We start from the raw sequence: 17,146 nt of genomic DNA on the forward strand, positions 1-17,146 counted from the left end.
AATCTGCACTAGTACTGAGACCCTTGCTCTGGCTGTTTTACTGTTTGAGATGAGCCTTGGCTATAGATCATTGCATCTTATCCACTTAAGCTAATTGTCCATAAGACTAAACTGGCACAGAAGATGATGTCTTCCTCTGGGGAGTCCTGTAGTCTTTAGTGCAGATCTTGAATTAATTTAAGAGGATGATGACAGACTGCGATTGTGCAGGTGTGCTGACAGCATATTGATAAATTGCATCTAATTATTCTCTCAGCGTGCATTCTTCTGTTCCTGTTGTAATTTAGGTGATGTGAACTAACCTGTCCTTGAAGAAACAAGTAATAGGTTTATTGCTGAAAAGAGAAGAAAGAGAACACAAAGTTTCGGCCGTGGAGCCTTCTTCAGGTGTGTCAACCTGAAGAAGGCTCCACGGCCGAAACGTTGTTTTCTCTTTCTTCTCTTTTCAGCAATAAACCTATTACTTGTTCCTTTGCAGCCTACGCCTGCTGACGCAGCTGCCCACCTGGACTACTATAACCTGTCCGCGTGTTAGCCGTCACCCCCGCTATGTACCCTCGCGCTCTTAGTACGTGTGCACATCTGCCACTGCACAACCATGGTTATTCCATGAATTCGCATGGCTTTGACACAGTTTCCTATGGTTTCATCGTGTTCTGAATTTTTTTGCTATTCCTTTGCCATTTAACTGTGCTTTACCTCACTGTGACTTTTTTTTACTTTTACCATGCTTTTTACCGTGATCCATGTGCCAGTCCAGCTGCAGTACTGCTGCTGGACTGAGATCTCTGCTGCTACATTTGGATCCTCAGTGCAGAGACTGAGAAGCTTGAGCTACAGCGTAGTGAAACTGTAACTGTCTGTTTTAAGGCGCACAATGGGAAAGCCTTTGGTGGAGAGTTTTAGGTAGAACTAGATTACTTTGAACAAATGACCTCAATAAATCCAAGTCAGAGATCATAACTTCATAATATAATTGGCGGCCCATAAGAGACACTTAAGAAATCAGTGAGAAAAGAGCTGCTAGCAAATAAGTTAGCTCAGGAGCCACACTGCTCACTTGGGAACTAAGCATGGGATTTCATCCAGCTGTTCTTGAAAGAACAAAGACATAAGAACAGCTGCTAATGAGAGGAGGCCGTTGAGCCCATCGAGCCAGTTTGGTAGTTAAGAGTTGATTCCACATGGTTTCCATTTGCGTCTTCTGGGTCGTGTTTCTCTGTTGCTTCTGAGGAAGCCTGTTGGGTGGATTTTGAAAACTGATCAATTTTCACCTCTCTGCGAGTCCGCTGCGTTTCGAACCCAGGGCTTGGCGTCGCTTTCTGATTGGCAGCGAGGTCATGCTTCTGTCAACTATTGGGTTGGGAGCGTGTGATGGGCAGGGTGGTCAAAGTTGGGATTTAATCCAGACGTGGTGTTCCAGTGAAAACCAACGAAAGGGAAAATGTAGAAAAGGTCAAAACATAGAATGTTTAGACAGCTGAAGGGTCTCCTTTCCTAAGAAAGGAAGAATCTAGCCTTCAGCAGAGGTGCAATGGTTTAATTACCCAATTCTTTATTAAAACAGTTTAATTATTGAATGAAACAATGTACAGTATAGACATGCCAAGGAACAAGTAATAGGTTTATTCCATGCTGAAAAGAGAAGAAAAAAAACATGTTTCGGTTGAGACGTTTTGTTTCTTCTCTTTTCAGCATGGAATAAACCTATTGCATGTAACTTTGCAGCCTACGCATGCTGACGCAGCTGCCCACCTGAACTACTTCCTTATATAGACATGGATATTTTTTTCAAACTGTAAGTGTGATTTCCATACGAAGTGTGATCTGGAAATGTAACTACAGGTCTGAAGGTGTTTTGTTCTCCCTCTTGACAAAATGGACATGCTGAGACGATTAATCCTGGAGAGCTGATTCCTGTACGGTGTTAATCTCTGAAGTGGTTGGTGCAGATCATTAGTCAGCACGCTTTGGCAGTGACAAAGCTAGTATTGTAAATCCCACTTAAAAAAGCAAGCACTAATTAACGGCCGGGTGGCCGTGCATGTGAGAGATCACTAATTGCAGCTGCCTGTAGCAATCGGTCAGAGTGAGCTGAGGAGAGCAGAGGGACAGCTTTCAGAAAGAAGATGGATGAGCACCACCTCTGGTTCATTTCATCGGGAAACACAAGCCACGAGGGCTTTCTTTATGAGGATAAGCCTCATTCATCCCAGTTCAGCCTATTCACACACCGGGAAATGGAGGGAAATATTGTCTCCCTCATGCTAAATGTGGAATTGGGGACTGATGTGTCAAACTAAAATAAAATCTGTTGGGGGTGGGGGGGGTTATTCTTTTTTCAATGTCTTTAAAAAAACTGTTCTCCTGGAGTTCCAGTGTAGATGTTATGTTGAGTCTGCAAGAGGCTGTGAAATAGTGCCGATGGCTGTACGGTTGGGATCAGTGTCCTTGTTGCTGCTGCTTTGCCTCTGATTCTTCTGGGAAGAGGTCCTGGAGGAGCAGGGCCCAGGGCCATGTTCTGACGGGGTTTAATTAGTGTGTGGTCACTCTGCTGTTCCATTATTGACAGCTGGTGGCCTGTATGGGCTCCTGCTCCCCTGTGGCCCTGAAGTGGATGACGAGGTTAGAAAATGGGTGGGTGGTTCACCTCCGCTCCTACCTGCATTGGTGTTGGCCCGTCACCAGGTCTGTGCATTTCCTCCATTAACTCACCTCCTGTGTGAGAACGTAAAGTTTATAGATGACTGTCCTTGTCCCATTTGGGTCATCTAGGGTAGGGATAGTTGGTAGCTCCTCTTCGCGGGGGTGTTAAGGATCGCGCGTCGCCCCTCTGGATGGGTTTCCTGGTGACAGACGTGGGTCCCGTGAGCCGGCCGGCCTTCGCCCGGGGGGGCGGGCGGTGGAAGACGGTAGCTGACCGCCGGGTTGCTCTCGCTCTCTCCCCCGCAGACTACCAGCGGCTGATGACGGTGGCCGAGGGCGTCACGACTCTGCTCTTCCCCTTCCAGTGGCAGCACGTGTACGTGCCCATCCTGCCCGCCTCGCTGCTGCACTTCCTGGACGCCCCGGTCCCCTACCTGATGGGCCTGCAGTCCAAGGAGGGGACAGACCGATCCAAGCTGGAGCTGCCCCAGGAGGTACCCTGCCTCTGCCTCTGCCTCTGTGCGCAGTGAGCTGTTCCTTGCTGGTTTCCACCCGGACTGTTTCTGGACCCTGTAAACGTCTCTGTGTAGGGATTCATGGCATTAACTCACTACCCTTCATCCTCAGGGGGAACCGCTCCCCCGTCTCGCTCCCCTCTTGACACCGGAGAGGCGTGTCCCTCACCGCAAGCCTGCAGACACCCAGGGGGCCACAGGGGGCGCTGTGCTGCTGAGATCTGAGAGACCCCTGGCTGACTTCTCCTGCCCTCTCCTCTGCTTGGGCAAAACCGGTTCACAGTGGGCAAGTGACATGACCCAGTCTCGAACCCACAACATTAGATTAGACAGCTTAGCAAACACCTGTCACTTGAGCCATTCGGGAGAGGAACGTCCGTTTCTTTAGTCCCGGGCATTTCCATGACTGCCTGGAACCTCCCAAGAGTCAAGAGGGAGCAAGGGAATCTATTTGAAGAGCTGGAAGAGTTGATACGTGTGTGTTAGATGTGATCCTAACGGACCACCTTTTATTGTCAAGCCTCTCTTACATCAAGCCCAGACACGCTTCCAGTATGAAGGCCGGGCTCTGATAACTCGCACTTTATCTGCCATCTAACCACTTCTCTTTCTCAAGCAGTGGAAGAACATGGTATTGACTTATTATTGATTACGTCCCTAAACAACAGGGGCAAAAAAAAAAGTTACCAAAGGTCTGTTTTGGTTTCAGACTCACAAGATGATCACCCGAATTTAGCCATTATGTAAATAACTAAAAAAAAAAAAGCTCTGCTACTACAGTACCAGGTATGAAGATAATGCCGATAGAAGTCTGAACTCTGCAGGTTCGTTTGGGGTTGTCTGGGAACACAATAGCATCGAGCTCCGATCGATAAACCTTCCCCCTCTTCTGCCCTGGCCAGCACTGTGTTCTTCTCCACACTCTGATAGACAGGGGGCGCAGGTAAGGGCAAGACTGAGAGATGTGTGACGGAGGGTGAAGATCGTTCAAAAACCACCACAGGTTGTGGTCTGATTACAGACTGTAATCATCGGTGCTCTCTGAGCACTAATATTTCTGTATGGCAGGGGAGTCCTCAGCTTTCAAGCTTGGTGGGTCTGTGTGATCTCAAGCCCCATCCTGAACACAGTCAACTTCTGACTGGAACTGTGGCCAAGCAACTCGCTTGTGTGCGAGAGAGAGAACATTCTAATGAGCTAATCTCCGCGGGGACACACGTTGAATTATAATTGTCAGAGCAGCTCTCCTGCGAGCAAGGGATGTGGCTGTAGGTTCCGTGAGCACTGCTGTCGAAATCCGGTTTTTCGGTTTCTGTTCAGATCACTCCATGCTGCATTACAGTTTTAGGAAAAAGCCTTTGAAGTCTTGGTGCCCCAGGAGAGAACGGACAAGGGTTCTTAGCTGAGCAGGGCTGCAGGGGATGTGGACTCTTGCAAGAGAGGCAAAGCCAGGGGAGTCTGCCCTGCTGTGCTTTCTGACCAGCCAGGATCAGCACGCGAACATGTTTAGTATCAGTTACTGGATCGTTGTTGTTTGTATTGATCCAGACCTGACTGCAGCATTCATGTATACAACTGCCTGGTGTTAAAAAAAAGACTCAAAATGGACTCATCCTGCCTGCAGGGGTTTGTGATGTTTTTAGCCATGCCTGCAGCTTTAATCTAGTTTCCGCACAGTAAAAAGCAGACAGGCTGATCTAGGGAATTTCCAGCACTATGAAAAGCAGACTCCTTATTCCAGAACCTTGGCTTAACCTTGGAACAACAAAATATTTTTAATGCATTTTACTCTCCCTCCGGTCCTGACCGCTGCTCGGCTCCACACCTGACCTTCCACACTGCTGCCTTTTACTCCTGGCCCCCCGGGCACTGGGTAAAAACGAGCTCCTGAAGCAAATGGAGTAAAACTGACACAGGCATTGTGTAAATCATTAATCGCTTCCAAAGCACTGCCTGTGCACTGCGTTTCTGTGTCACAGCTTTTATCTTTTGAAAGGATTACATAACAGAGGCAGCCCAGATACAGGGCCGTGCAAAACAAAATGCCTCTTCAGTAATGAATGTGACACTTGTCGTTTAAAACCTTGAAGGGCAGCTGCACTGGTTCTGCCCTGTGTCCCCAGGGTGGCGCTGGGGGCCTCCTCACGGACAGTGATGTCTCTAAGAGGCTCGCTGTTTCCTGGCCGCTCGTGCCCTTTGGCGTGACCGGGAGTTGGAGACTGAAAGCTGCGGTCCGGTGTGCGGGCTCTGTTCGGGGCTCAGGCGGGAGAGTGACTCGGGCAGCCGGACAGCCGGTCTTCGTCAGACATGTGGTCTGGTGTCTGTACGCTCTCCTTCTGCCTGAGCCTGTAGCGTCTGTGAAACGCAGAGGGTCAGCTCTCGAGGGCGACGTGCGCGGTGTTCTCTGGGGCTTACGTTCCATATTCGCTTTTCCTCTCTCAGTCCTAATCACTTACTTGTACCATACCAGGTGGGAAATTTGCTTTGCAGACGGGTAAAAGACACATTGCAATACATGATGCATTTTTAACGCAACATGACCCCATTAACAAATAAGAGCTGTACGTGTATGATGAGAGAATCTATAGAGAGAAATCTGATGCCCTGCCTGGATGCTCAGATCCATCAGTCCCAATGGCTCCTCTGGTTTGTAACCAGTCTTAATTCTGGGGCACCTGATTATAATGCTTTGACGTAATACGCCAAAGTGATTGGTGAAATGTTTATATCTGATTTTGTTTTACACCGCATTTCACTTTTCGTGAATCTGCCCTGTACACAGTGTAAGCAGCTACACTGTTTCTGTACAGGGAACCTCTGGTCTGACTGGGCCCTCAATTTATACAGTACATACAACACCAGTGTGAATGCGTAATCCGTGCAAGTGCAGTAGATTTTCTGCACCGTTGGCAGGTCTGAGGCTTCATTCTGCTGTTTCCTTCACACGTGCTTATCTTGAAGATCACAGCACAGTAGATCTTTATCATGCGAGCCCAGTAAAGTCCGAGAAGCCTCTGCAGGGAAGACTGCTGCTGATTGTCAGGCGTGACTGCAGCAAGGCCTCTGCCCTGTCCAGGTGGACTGACGAAGGACGAGAGTGACCACTGCGTTGAAATTTCACAATCTGATGGGAATGGAGTCTTGGAATCTCCCCTGGCAGCAGAGTTGTCATAAGGCCATTACATCCGACCGGGTTTGCACTGCCATGACTGGTTAACATGCAGTGCTCCGCCATCGCCGGGCTTGATTCTCCGAGCTGCGCTGGACTGCCCGGGAAACACGAAATCAACGCTTTCTGTGCCAAATGCCACCTTATGAATCCTTGTCATGTTCCAAATGCTGTCCGTTTCTATCATGACACGTTGTGCATCTTCCTGCTGCCCTGATACTTTTGTGTTTTGTATCTTTCTAGCTAATACTGTTTTTTTCTTCCCCAAAGCGGTTAACACACCTTTGTGCTTGGCCAGTGCCTGGGGGGGCTCGTTAATTAACTGCTCCCTGCTTTTCCTAAACCCATGCAGGGATTGGGATTGCCCTAGACATGTTAAGAGCCCATTTAGAATACCTTTAGATCCCAGAATATATTTAAAAACGGGGTTCTGCGGACAAGAGACCCTTTGGGACTGAAAACGAAGCTTTCCGTGTCCCTGCAGGCGAACCTGTGCTTCGTGGACATCGATAACCACTTCATCGAGCTGCCCGAGGACTTCCCGCAGTTCCCCAGCAAGCTGGAGTTCATCCAGGAGATCTCCGAGGTGCTGCTGCGCTTCGGCATCCCGCCCGAGGGCCGCCTGCACTGCAGCGAGAGCGCCACCCACCTGCAGAGCCTGGCGCTGCAGGACCTGGTCAACGACGGGAGGAACGGCAACCTGCCCGGCGACGCCCTGGCCGTGTTCGAGCTGCTGCAGGGCAACGCCACGCTGGCGCGGCTGCAGGCCCTGGCCCGGCGCTCGGGGGTCACGGTGGGCCCCGTGGAGGCGCCGGGCCGCGGGGACGCCAAGGGCGGGCGCCTGCAGTGCGCCGAGGAGGAGCTGCGCGACGCCCAGCTCAACGTGCAGGTCCGGGAGGTCTTCGCCAACCGCTTCACGCAGATGTTCGCCGACTACGAGGCCTTCGTCATCCCCTGCGCGCAGGACCTGGAGTCCTGGCTCACCGGCCGCGAGCAGATGCAGAACTTCGACAAGGTGAGGCGGGGCCGGGCAGTGGGCTCGTGCCCGTGTTGATGAGCTCTGTCAGGACCCCCGAAGGGACTCGGGTGCAGGTTCCAGCAAGTCAGGTCTGCCCCCCAGCTGACATCCCGGCTTACCAGTGTCAGTGCCAGAGCCCTACAGCTTTCGATTCACATTTCAGTTGGGGCGCTGGCTGGCCGTAGGGGGAGGTAAGCACACAGCCACCGTGGGGAAAGAGGAAATGCCCTTATTCAGCGAGAACAAGCTTAACTTCAGGCAGGGACGTGCTTCTGCTACTCTACTATTACCTTGTTTAAGAGTACAAGAGCAGTAGCCTGCCTGGGATGTGAGACTAGAGCCCTAACCACTGCTCTGCCTTGCTACCAGAAGACCTCCGCAGGGCTTGGTGTGCTGAATATCCATGTTCATCACTGTTGGCCTAACAGCTTGATTAGTCCAAAATGTTCTCCACAGATACCACTCTGGTTGGAAGGATTTGTATTGGGTCTCACTTGCACTGGTATAATCTGTAAATGAAGGAGCACTGAAGGAACTCTTTGCAGTTCTGTGTAGCCACTCTACCAGAGTCCGGTGGTTTTTAATTTGCTGAAGTAGTTAAGTATAGCCTTTCTGTGATCACAGAGGTTTCAAATTAAAGCATCGCCTGTCTGCAGTTAATGGCCTAATGCTTTGATTGGTTTGCTCATTGATTAGTTTCCTGATTTGTGCGGCACTGTGGCTGAAGAAGAGAAGACAGCAGAGCTGAAGGAGAAATGAGCTCCCTGTTCAGCTGTGGGCGCTGAGCAGATTCGCTGCCCTGCAGTGAATATTCATGACTGCCCACTGCATGACAAAGCTGGTTGTGGAACTACAGCTCCCCACCGCTTCCAGGCGGACGCTTGGCTTGGTTTTAAACTGCTGCACCACAATTTAGCAATGTTAGAGCTTTTATATTTCCTTTATCAAGCAGTATAATTGGTAACCTTAAGAACTGATTAATGAACAGCAGAATATTAAATATCTTCAGTCTTTTACCTACATTGTAAGGAAATATTACCCAGCATTTCACTTCTCGCACTACTTGAGGCATATTGTACTAAATATTTTAATCTGCTGATTCATCTTCTAATCCCTTACATGTCAGAATTCACAATGGGATGGCTAGAGAGGGACTGATTAAGATGCATGTAGTAGCTGAAAGCATGACTGTAATGTTGGTATGGGAGATGTCATCGAATGTGACAGATCGTAATAGTGGCTCATGTTGGTTCTGTAATAACCTTTTTTCCACCCGCTTTGATCGTTGGAGAGTCCGCTATCAGAAGGAATACTTTCTTGTCAAAGCTATTCTTTGTTTGCTTTTGTTGGTCCCAGAAATCAAGGAAAGACCAATGCAATTGTGAAATATTATATATACAGTATATGTGTACTGTATGCTTACTGGCAAAATACCATTACCCCCCGTCACATGCGGAGGTCCTCTTGGTGTCGGGGTCAGTGTATCTCCCGTCAGTCCCCTTGAAGACCAGTGGGGCTGAAGGCATGTGAGCAGCCCTCAGCCCACTGCCAGAATTGGAGGGACCTGGGGTGAAGGCATTTTGGGGTGTCGTGGAGAACAGGTCTCTGGGTTCCTGTCTCTTGGGGGGATGTTCTGGCCTGGGCGTGTGAGGTTTGGGTGCGTGCGACCTGGGTGTCCGAGCTGGAAGCCGTTGAGCCCCTGTTCCAACCCTGCTCGCTCGCTCGCCCGCTGCAGGCCTCCTTCCTGTCCGACCAGCCCGAGCCCCGCCTGCCCTTCCTCTCGCACTTCATCGAGACGCAGATGTTCGCCACCTTCATCGACAACAAGATCATGTCCCAGTGGGAGGAGAAGGAGCCGCTGCTGCGCGTCTTCGATTCGCGCATCGAGAAGGCCAGGCTGTACAGCGGCCGGGCGCCCAGCCTGCGCTCCTCCACCTACCAGAAGTGCAGCATCCTCAAGGAGTCAGGTGAGTGGGGCAGCGAGCCTTGAATACATAGGCTCCCTCTCCCCCATTATCTAGGGGAGCAATTAAACCAGAAAACCTCAGGAATATATCGTTCAATATGTTGAACGGGCCTTAAGGATAAGAGCCGGTGTTTCAGCCCAGTGGATCTCGCCTGTTCCCCGTTCTCTTGCAGCCTGAAGCAGGAATTTGAATTCTTCCTGAACACTGATGTAGAGGTGCTCAAACCTGGCCTTCGAGGGCTGGAGCTGAGCTCCCCTGCTGTAAGCTTCTGCATGGTTACACATTCAGATCTGATCCAGTGCAGCTGAGGTACCCAGGACTGAGGATTTAAGGACTGCGAAAAAATAACTTCGGCTTTACTGTTCTGATTTTGAGGACTCGGATGTGAGACTTCAGGCTTTCTTTATTCAGTCACCCGCTCAGCCTGGTCAAGGACACAGCCTTCCGTGTCAAGATCACCTCCCCTGTCTCACTTAAGGGTTAAACTCTTAAGGGCTGCTGATGCTGCAGGAGAGCTGGGTCGCTCCTGTTCTATTTTTATCTTGTTGCTGCCGTTGTGCTGATCGTAGATCATAGTCCAGCGGAAATCAATGGTGCCTGATGAGTATGTCGTAACCTCACAGAGGAGCACATTACTCTCTGACAATTATTCCAGTACAGAGACATGCCCCAATCTGGCACTGCAGTAACGGAACGTCCCCAGCAGGTGGCCCTGCAGGCAGAGCCTGGTCATTTCTCCTCGGTAATCTGTGGGCTTTTACACATTTGAAAATCCCAGGTCTGATTCTGGGTTGAGTTACTCGTCCTGAGAGCACTGGGATACTCTGAAGGACTTTCCTGGCAGGAAGGAAAATGGGGTGAAGAACTGTTCACTAGTTCACCCAGAACTGTTAAGTAGTGATTAGTATTGACCATTGACCTTGCCTTCTAGGGAATGAGCGAACCCAGTTAACTCATTAGACAAACGGGGCCCCACAGCATTACAGAACCACCAGAACCCCTCACTGTAGGAACCCAGCGCTCAAGGCTGAAGGGATCTTCAGGCCTGTGCCACATGTGCACTTGTCTGTCTGTCGAGAACATGGTGAAGGATGACTCATCTGGCCACATCACACTCCTCCACTGCTCGGTACTCCATAGCCCGTGCTCTCTGCAGCACTGGACTCACACGTGCATCTCCAGGTGTGCCGAGCGGTTGGAACACTGCCGCCTGATGATGGCATCCTGCTCTGTGGGCTCTCAGCGGACAGTTCTGGATTAAACTGGCTGCTTGCGCCCCAGTTTGGGATTTGCAGCCGATTTATCTGCAGTTATTGGCCTGTTTTGTCTTGTACTTCGAATGAATTTGGGGATATCGTGATCCGGGAATGCTCCGCTCACTTGCCCTTTGCCAATGATGTTTTTCCCCCAGAGCTCCATGGTGACATCACCTTTGACTCCATTGTTTGGGAAACGTAATCAGGTTGAGCCGTCTTGCTCACTGAATCTCCTACCAAACGCACCCCAGCCACCACCCGTCTTGTCCTGTGCCTCACAGTGCTAGCTGCTCTCTGTCCACTCTGGGGTATCAGGTGAGATGAGGACAGCCAGGGAGATTGGAGTGTCAAACAACATTTTGTGGCAACAGACGATATAACAGTGCTTACTTCGATAGCCAGGGATTTTCAGGCATCATTCATTACTTGGCACAGTTCGATAGTGGATGGATGGAGTTAACTGTAGGGAGAAAATGCTTGACTGCTGCAGGTCACTTACATTATCGTTTGGCAACGTCTCTCTAGCAGAAATCTGTTATCCTGGGGAACACAACTCGGTAAATTCCTCTGATCGTGCTGAATTGATTTTCCTCTTGCGCTCAGCTCAGCTGGACTGCTGCATTAAAGAAACTCAATCCTGCTAGCCATCGTGCATGAATACGTACTGCATTCGCATTTTTCATGTGTTCAGACCTGCAGGGGATGGGCCCTGTTGATTACAGGTGATTGGATGAATTTTTGTGCACCTGTTTTAAATATAGATTTCATTATTGTATAGTTACTAATTCTACTAGAGCACATAAGCCTAACTAGGCTGACTTAGATTGATTACACTGTAGCAGCATTGTTTCTCCTACAGCTGTATATGAATCTTCTTTAAGGGCTTGATTGGATTTTAAAACTAGAATGCCCTTTACAATACCAGGATTTAATTTGATACTCTTAAATCTGTTTGTGTAGTTTAATCCCAAAAAGAGAAGTCTGTGTTCATATCCTCAGTAGAAACTAATGGTTAAAGGCCGGTACAGCATGTCGTCCAGTTGCATTTTCACAGGTCGGTAATGCTTGGCCTGAGACCGACTGCTCCACGCTGGCACCCCTGTGGCGCATATGTCCAGCTGGGCTTGTGTCTCTCTGACTTCCTGTCTTTGTCCAGTCGCTTGGGGGGCATATGGGATGAGCCTGCCAGCGTCGGATCTCCACTGAAGACAGTAGTGCTCTGTAGTGCTGTTCAAGACAACAGCAGGGCTCTGTAAAATGTTTGCAGCGTTTGAAGAATGGTGATCATTTCACTGGGGATATTTTCAAAAACAGCATATTAAGAATAGTATGGCTTAGGATTGTATTGATCGCAGTTATTCCAGAAAAGATAGAGAATTTTCTAAAGCAAAAAAGAATTTATACAACCAAAATGCTGCCTAAATGTGAGGGAAGTACATTGAGCTGTGAGAGGCCCAGTATTGTGTCTGTGTTGAGGAAGGAGCTCTTCGCTGTAGCCATTAAGAAGCACAAGTCCTTGCAGCAAAGCCAATTTAGTGGACACCCTGAATATCTGGAACTAAAAATCCTGCACTTTGTTTTACAGCCATTCTTTGAGGCAGCATTATAAAGAGGTATTTTCACAGCCGCTCGTTTATTCCGGTGTAGTTGACTTGTGTTTTCTGGCTCAGCGCAGTGGCTCCATGCCACTGCCGCAGCGAGTCACGCTGGGCTGTGTCTCCCCCACAGCCCAGGCCATCGAGCAGAGGCTGATGAAGATCGACCACACGGCCATCCACCCACACCTGCTGGATATGAAGATCGGCCAGGGCAAATACGAGCCGGGCTTCTTCCCCAGGCTCCAGGCGGACGTACTGTCGACGGGCCCCACCAACAACAAGTGAGTGGAGTTCCCCAAGGCAGCCTGAAGTCCTCTGGCCCACCCTGTTCCGCTGTGCTTATTTTGAAGATGTAAATGGTAATTTGTCTTATGGGAGACACTCGCTATGCAGTCAATGACTGTTCCCAGAAAGCACAGCGATCTCCTATCTAGGCCAACCCAGATAAAACAGACTCTTCTCTGCGATTGCAATCATCAGAAGGGTTCGTCGGCTGGGCCGTGTGAGCCTGCGCTCGGTATTGTAGAGGCTGTGTCTCTAACGCTGCCCTCTCTTGTCCCCTGGCTCAGCCGGTGGACCAGCCGCTCGGCCACGGGCCAGCGCAGGAAGGACCGTCTCAGACAGCACTCGGAGCACCTGGGGCTGGACAACGACCTGAGAGAGGTACGGTACGCCCTGTCCCCGCCAGGAGCACCTCCCCGCTCCAGTGCCCAAAGCTCTTTCATTCTGCAGTGTTCTCCATCTCCTCCGGTGTCGTGTCCCCTTTGGGAGCATGTTTTTCTCATGCAGTGTGTATCTGTCTCTCCTGTCCTGTTACATGCAGCTGATTTGAATGCAGAAAGGTTTCTGTGTTCCATGTGTTAAGGTTGTGACCCAATCAGTGGATTTTCTTAATCTGCTCTTATCCAGACATTACGCAGCCTCCCTGTAAGGGCCTGGTGTAGTGAAGGTACAGTAGTGTACGACCACTCCAGACACAGAGCTGATGAGAGAAGGCTTGTGAGGAATAGCACCCGGGGCTTCGATGTGTCGGACGTGGCTGCTGAGTGTTTAAGTGGTGGAAAGATTTGGCTTCATGCTCCTGGCTGAGGTCCAGCCCCCTGGCTGTAGGATGAACTATGCGGCAGCTGTACAGCTGGAGGCTGATGCGAAGGAGAAGCGGGAGGTAGTCAGGGCTTCAGGAAGCAGAGTCATGAATGATCGCGTCAGGGCAGCTGAGGTGAAAGTAGCTGTGATCCCCCCCCGTGATTCTCTTTAAACTCTACGAAACGGCAGTGAGGTAACTGGAGTAACTGTGGCTGTGTTGCGCCTGGACTTTTATCTCAAATCTGTAGGGATCCCCACTAATGACATCCTCAATATTCCCTTTCTGTAAAAACGAACTGTTGAGACTGGGACCACTTTCTGCTGGAGAAATGTTTTAAAAATACTGATCCTCCTCTACACTTGGAATACAGCGTTAAGCTGTTTGGAGCCTCTGGAATTTATGGCTCAAAGGGTTTCATGGTCATAGACTGGTAGCATTTACATCGCAGGTCGTAAAATAAATGTACGAAGAGATCATTTATTTCATACCTCCACACCATTAGGACATAAGACAGCAATCCTAACGGTGCTGAAGCATCTACTGGTGAACTTCCAACAAAAGATACTGTAATTTCATCACCTAGATCTTGTGGTAAGGAAAGCAATTCAGCAGTGGAATAAGAGCACAGGAACATAAGGTGACAAACGAAAGGAGGACAGTCAGCTGGTCTGCTAGGCTAATAGGCTTGTTTGATTGCTAATAGTGAGAACAGAAGCCGACACATCGGTCACACAGGGACTGACTCCCCCCTACCTCTCCACACACAAATCTGTGGAAAGGGACAGTTCGGAGCACAGAAACTCCCACCTACTCCCATTGGAGGCACTGGGAGCACCCAGCCACAATCTACTCGGAAGCACGGAGAACATGCGAACTCCACATAGACCGTGCTTGTAGCGAGCCTCTCTTTGAAAGATCCCAGGATATCAGGTTCCGCACCTGGCTAGTTATTTCCAGACTGTTGGAGCACAACTGTTGGGGCACATCAGTGCCCTTGTGTCAGCAGCCTTCCGTGGAACACAGACCCTTTGAAACCTTTGCTGTTCTGACTTTTTGTTAACGCCATTGTCGTGTTTGATTTTGAATGTGCTGTGCCTTCATCTGCATGCCGCTGCTCTTTCTTGGTGTCTCTCTCTCTCTTCTCTTTTCGACTGCCCATGCACTCTGGTTCTCTGCCGGTCCTGCTCCCCTCCCTCCCTCCAACTCCACACCCACCCCGACCGCAGGCGGAGGGGTGCTCGGGCCTACAGAACTCCATGGCATTCTGGGAGTGGGATCAGGGGGCGCCCCCTCCTATAAGACCTCCCAAAAAGTCCTTGTCTGCCTGCTGCCTGGTATGTGAAGGGTCTGACCCAGCGTCTCGGTAGACTGCAGCCGCCTCTCTGCTGTGTGCCTGTGTGCTAGCTAATAGTGTTGGAGAGGTGACCAGCTCCTGTACTGAAGAACTGGCATCTAGCTCAAACAACTGTCACTCTCTAACCTTCAGTTAAACCTAAAACTCTCCTGATGTTCTTCCTCCGTCACATCAGTATGTTAAGATCTAGAGCTGTGGTGCAGAAGGGCCAGTCCATTATCAGGCTTCATTTGGAGTACAGTTTTTAGCAATAGCAGAAAGACATTCAGAGCTCCTCTGAATTATTCCTATATTTAAAAATATTTTGTTTAATCATCTGCTGTCCCCATGTCTGTGATTCTTTCTCTAGAAAGTTGTCTTTTCTTTGTGGTTTTTGTTTCAAGGAAGTGCTATTTTCCTCATGTAACGTAGTGGAGAACCACAGTTTCTTATTAAAGATCACTAAACGATTTCTAGACTTTTTATTTGTTACACCATTGAGAGGCATTAGAAGACTTGTGCAGATTTTCTTTCCAGCCAATTGATGAGCTTTGTTTATAGTTGTTTCCCTGCAGCTTAAAAAGTGATGAGAGGCCACTCCTGTCCTGTCAAAGCTAACGGCTTTGAAACCGTGCTCTTAGTACAGCAGGGCTGTTCTCTCTGAACATGTTGCCTGTGTCTGTGCATCTGCTCTTTAAACTGTTAATGATGACACACCTGCTTCAAAACAAGTGTCATCCCCTCTGGGAAAATTTCACTTTATTTTGGGGTGACATCTTAATACAGTTTGGTTCCTTAGTTTTCAGGAAGTTACTAAGGACAACCTCATGCATTCAATAATGTGAATTGCAGTATGAACAGACTTTTGAAATACGTTGCCGTTAAAACAATCCTATAACAGGCGTCATCACGGCAGAATACAGAATGCAGTGTGTTAAATTTTTTTTTTTTAAAAAGATTCCAGCAGGACCAGCAACCTTATCGAAAAGATCAACTCATTTTGATATGTCAAAGATGGCTGGAGTTATTGAAGTTGGAATTTTGTTCAGAGAGTCCTTCTGTTCTCTATTCATTGGCTTCTCCTTGTTGCAGGCAGTCGGTCTAGCGGTGGTAAAGCCGGTCTCTCAGGGGGTGGGGAGCAGAATGGTGGGCTGTGATCTCACAGTGGAGGGACAGACATTAGAAATGTATAGAACCCTGAAGCAGTGAAGAGGAAAAGGAGCTTCTGTTCAAGGATGATGCTTAGCCATGAATTGAACCCCTTGGTGTGTGTTGAAGGAATCAATAGCAATGTAGCATCCAGAATAAAGAATAAAAGAATCGCCTTTCTCTGGGTGATTAGATATGGAAAGGGTGCAGTGCCTTCCCACAGCAAAATCAAAACTTGTTTTTGCGTCACGGTTAAGCAATTTATATTTGTGATCGTGAGATTCAAGTGAATGACAAGTATATTATTTTTGGTTAATCCCATACAATTGATCAGAAACAGGCTTTGTGTTTAACCCAGTCTTTTCTAGTGGCCGTAAGTCCTGGGTCACATTCACTTGAAGTCAATTTCAGAGTGTAAAAGTCAGTATTTGGTTGCATGTGCCATTCTGCAATAACTGCATGAAGACTGCAACCCTTTCAGGTCATCGAACTCGGTATGATCGTATGAGGTGCTTGATCTCCTGATGAGCACCTTGTTTGTGTACTTGTTCTGTGCCTGTGTTTCTGGTCACTGTCATGCTGTATGGTGAAGCACCACCTAATTAACATGGAAGCACGTTCTTCTCTATAAGAAGGCAAAATGTTTCTATAAAATTCAGAATTCATTGAATGAACGATGACTTCATGCCACCGTTACTAATTGCACCATTTCTAAAGATGAGTGAGGCTTCAGAATTGAATTTGGAGCTGCACCTGCTTCAAGGATCCCACCTTCTCTACGAAGCCTGGTGAGGGTCATGCCATGACCTGGGCATGCATGGCTGTCTCTGGCACTGCCTCACGTGCCTTCTGACTTTGCTGTCCCAAGACGTTTGAGGTCACTATTTTTATGTCAGCCAGGGCTCTCTAGAGTCTGGGACAAGCACCAGTGCCAGCCTCTTGCAGCGAAGGCTGAGAGAAACGCACACTGACTCTCCTGCAGGGCTCTGTCTGAAGATGACTGGCTCTATCAGGGGGGCATGTCCTCAAGACCGGAGCTGAGTCTCAGATAATAGTTGGGTAATTCCAAACTGGGTTCCAGTTAATTTTAAAATTAGTGTATAGTCTTTTTTTTTTTTTTTTTTTTTTACTGTGACTGTCATATGCTGAAACACAAAGAAACCTGGAGTGTGATTGAGGCCAGTCTCTGAAGCCTGTTCAGTGAAGTGGCCATGTTGGAATGGAAGACCCATAAACACCCTGCAGCTGTTCTGGAGAGCCTGACTGGGCCTTGATAGCAGAATCACAATGACCACTCTGCCTCTTGGGGGCTTAATACTGGTCCTTATGGACTTCAAGGAAATTTGTTTGACTCTCTCAGATCAAATCTTACAGCTGAGTTTGCTCTTCACATGTAAAGTATTGCTTT

General features: G+C 48.9%; 1 protein-coding gene across 6 annotated transcripts in view; it reads left to right on the top strand.

The window, feature by feature from the left end:
• Positions 1-17,146, top strand: part of dennd5b (DENN domain containing 5B) — an 88,491-nt gene that overhangs the window by 50,987 nt on the left and 20,358 nt on the right. For 3 of the 6 annotated variants that reach the window (XM_088923499.1, XM_088923495.1, XM_088923498.1), the window contains 6 exons: positions 2,953-3,140; positions 6,815-7,345; positions 9,084-9,315; positions 12,300-12,450; positions 12,739-12,832; positions 14,483-14,590. In XM_088923499.1, coding sequence (XP_088779625.1) covers positions 2,953-3,140; positions 6,815-7,345; positions 9,084-9,315; positions 12,300-12,450; positions 12,739-12,832; positions 14,483-14,590 — 1,304 coding nt within the window. The remainder of the gene's footprint in view (positions 1-2,952; positions 3,141-6,814; positions 7,346-9,083; positions 9,316-12,299; positions 12,451-12,738; positions 12,833-14,482; positions 14,591-17,146) is intronic. The other 3 variants (XM_088923502.1, XM_088923500.1, XM_088923501.1) reach the window with 1 other exon arrangement.

This window comes from Atractosteus spatula, chromosome 8, assembly GCF_055471065.1.
Source record: "Atractosteus spatula isolate fAtrSpa1 chromosome 8, fAtrSpa1.hap1, whole genome shotgun sequence".
Lineage (NCBI taxonomy): Eukaryota > Metazoa > Chordata > Actinopteri > Semionotiformes > Lepisosteidae > Atractosteus > Atractosteus spatula.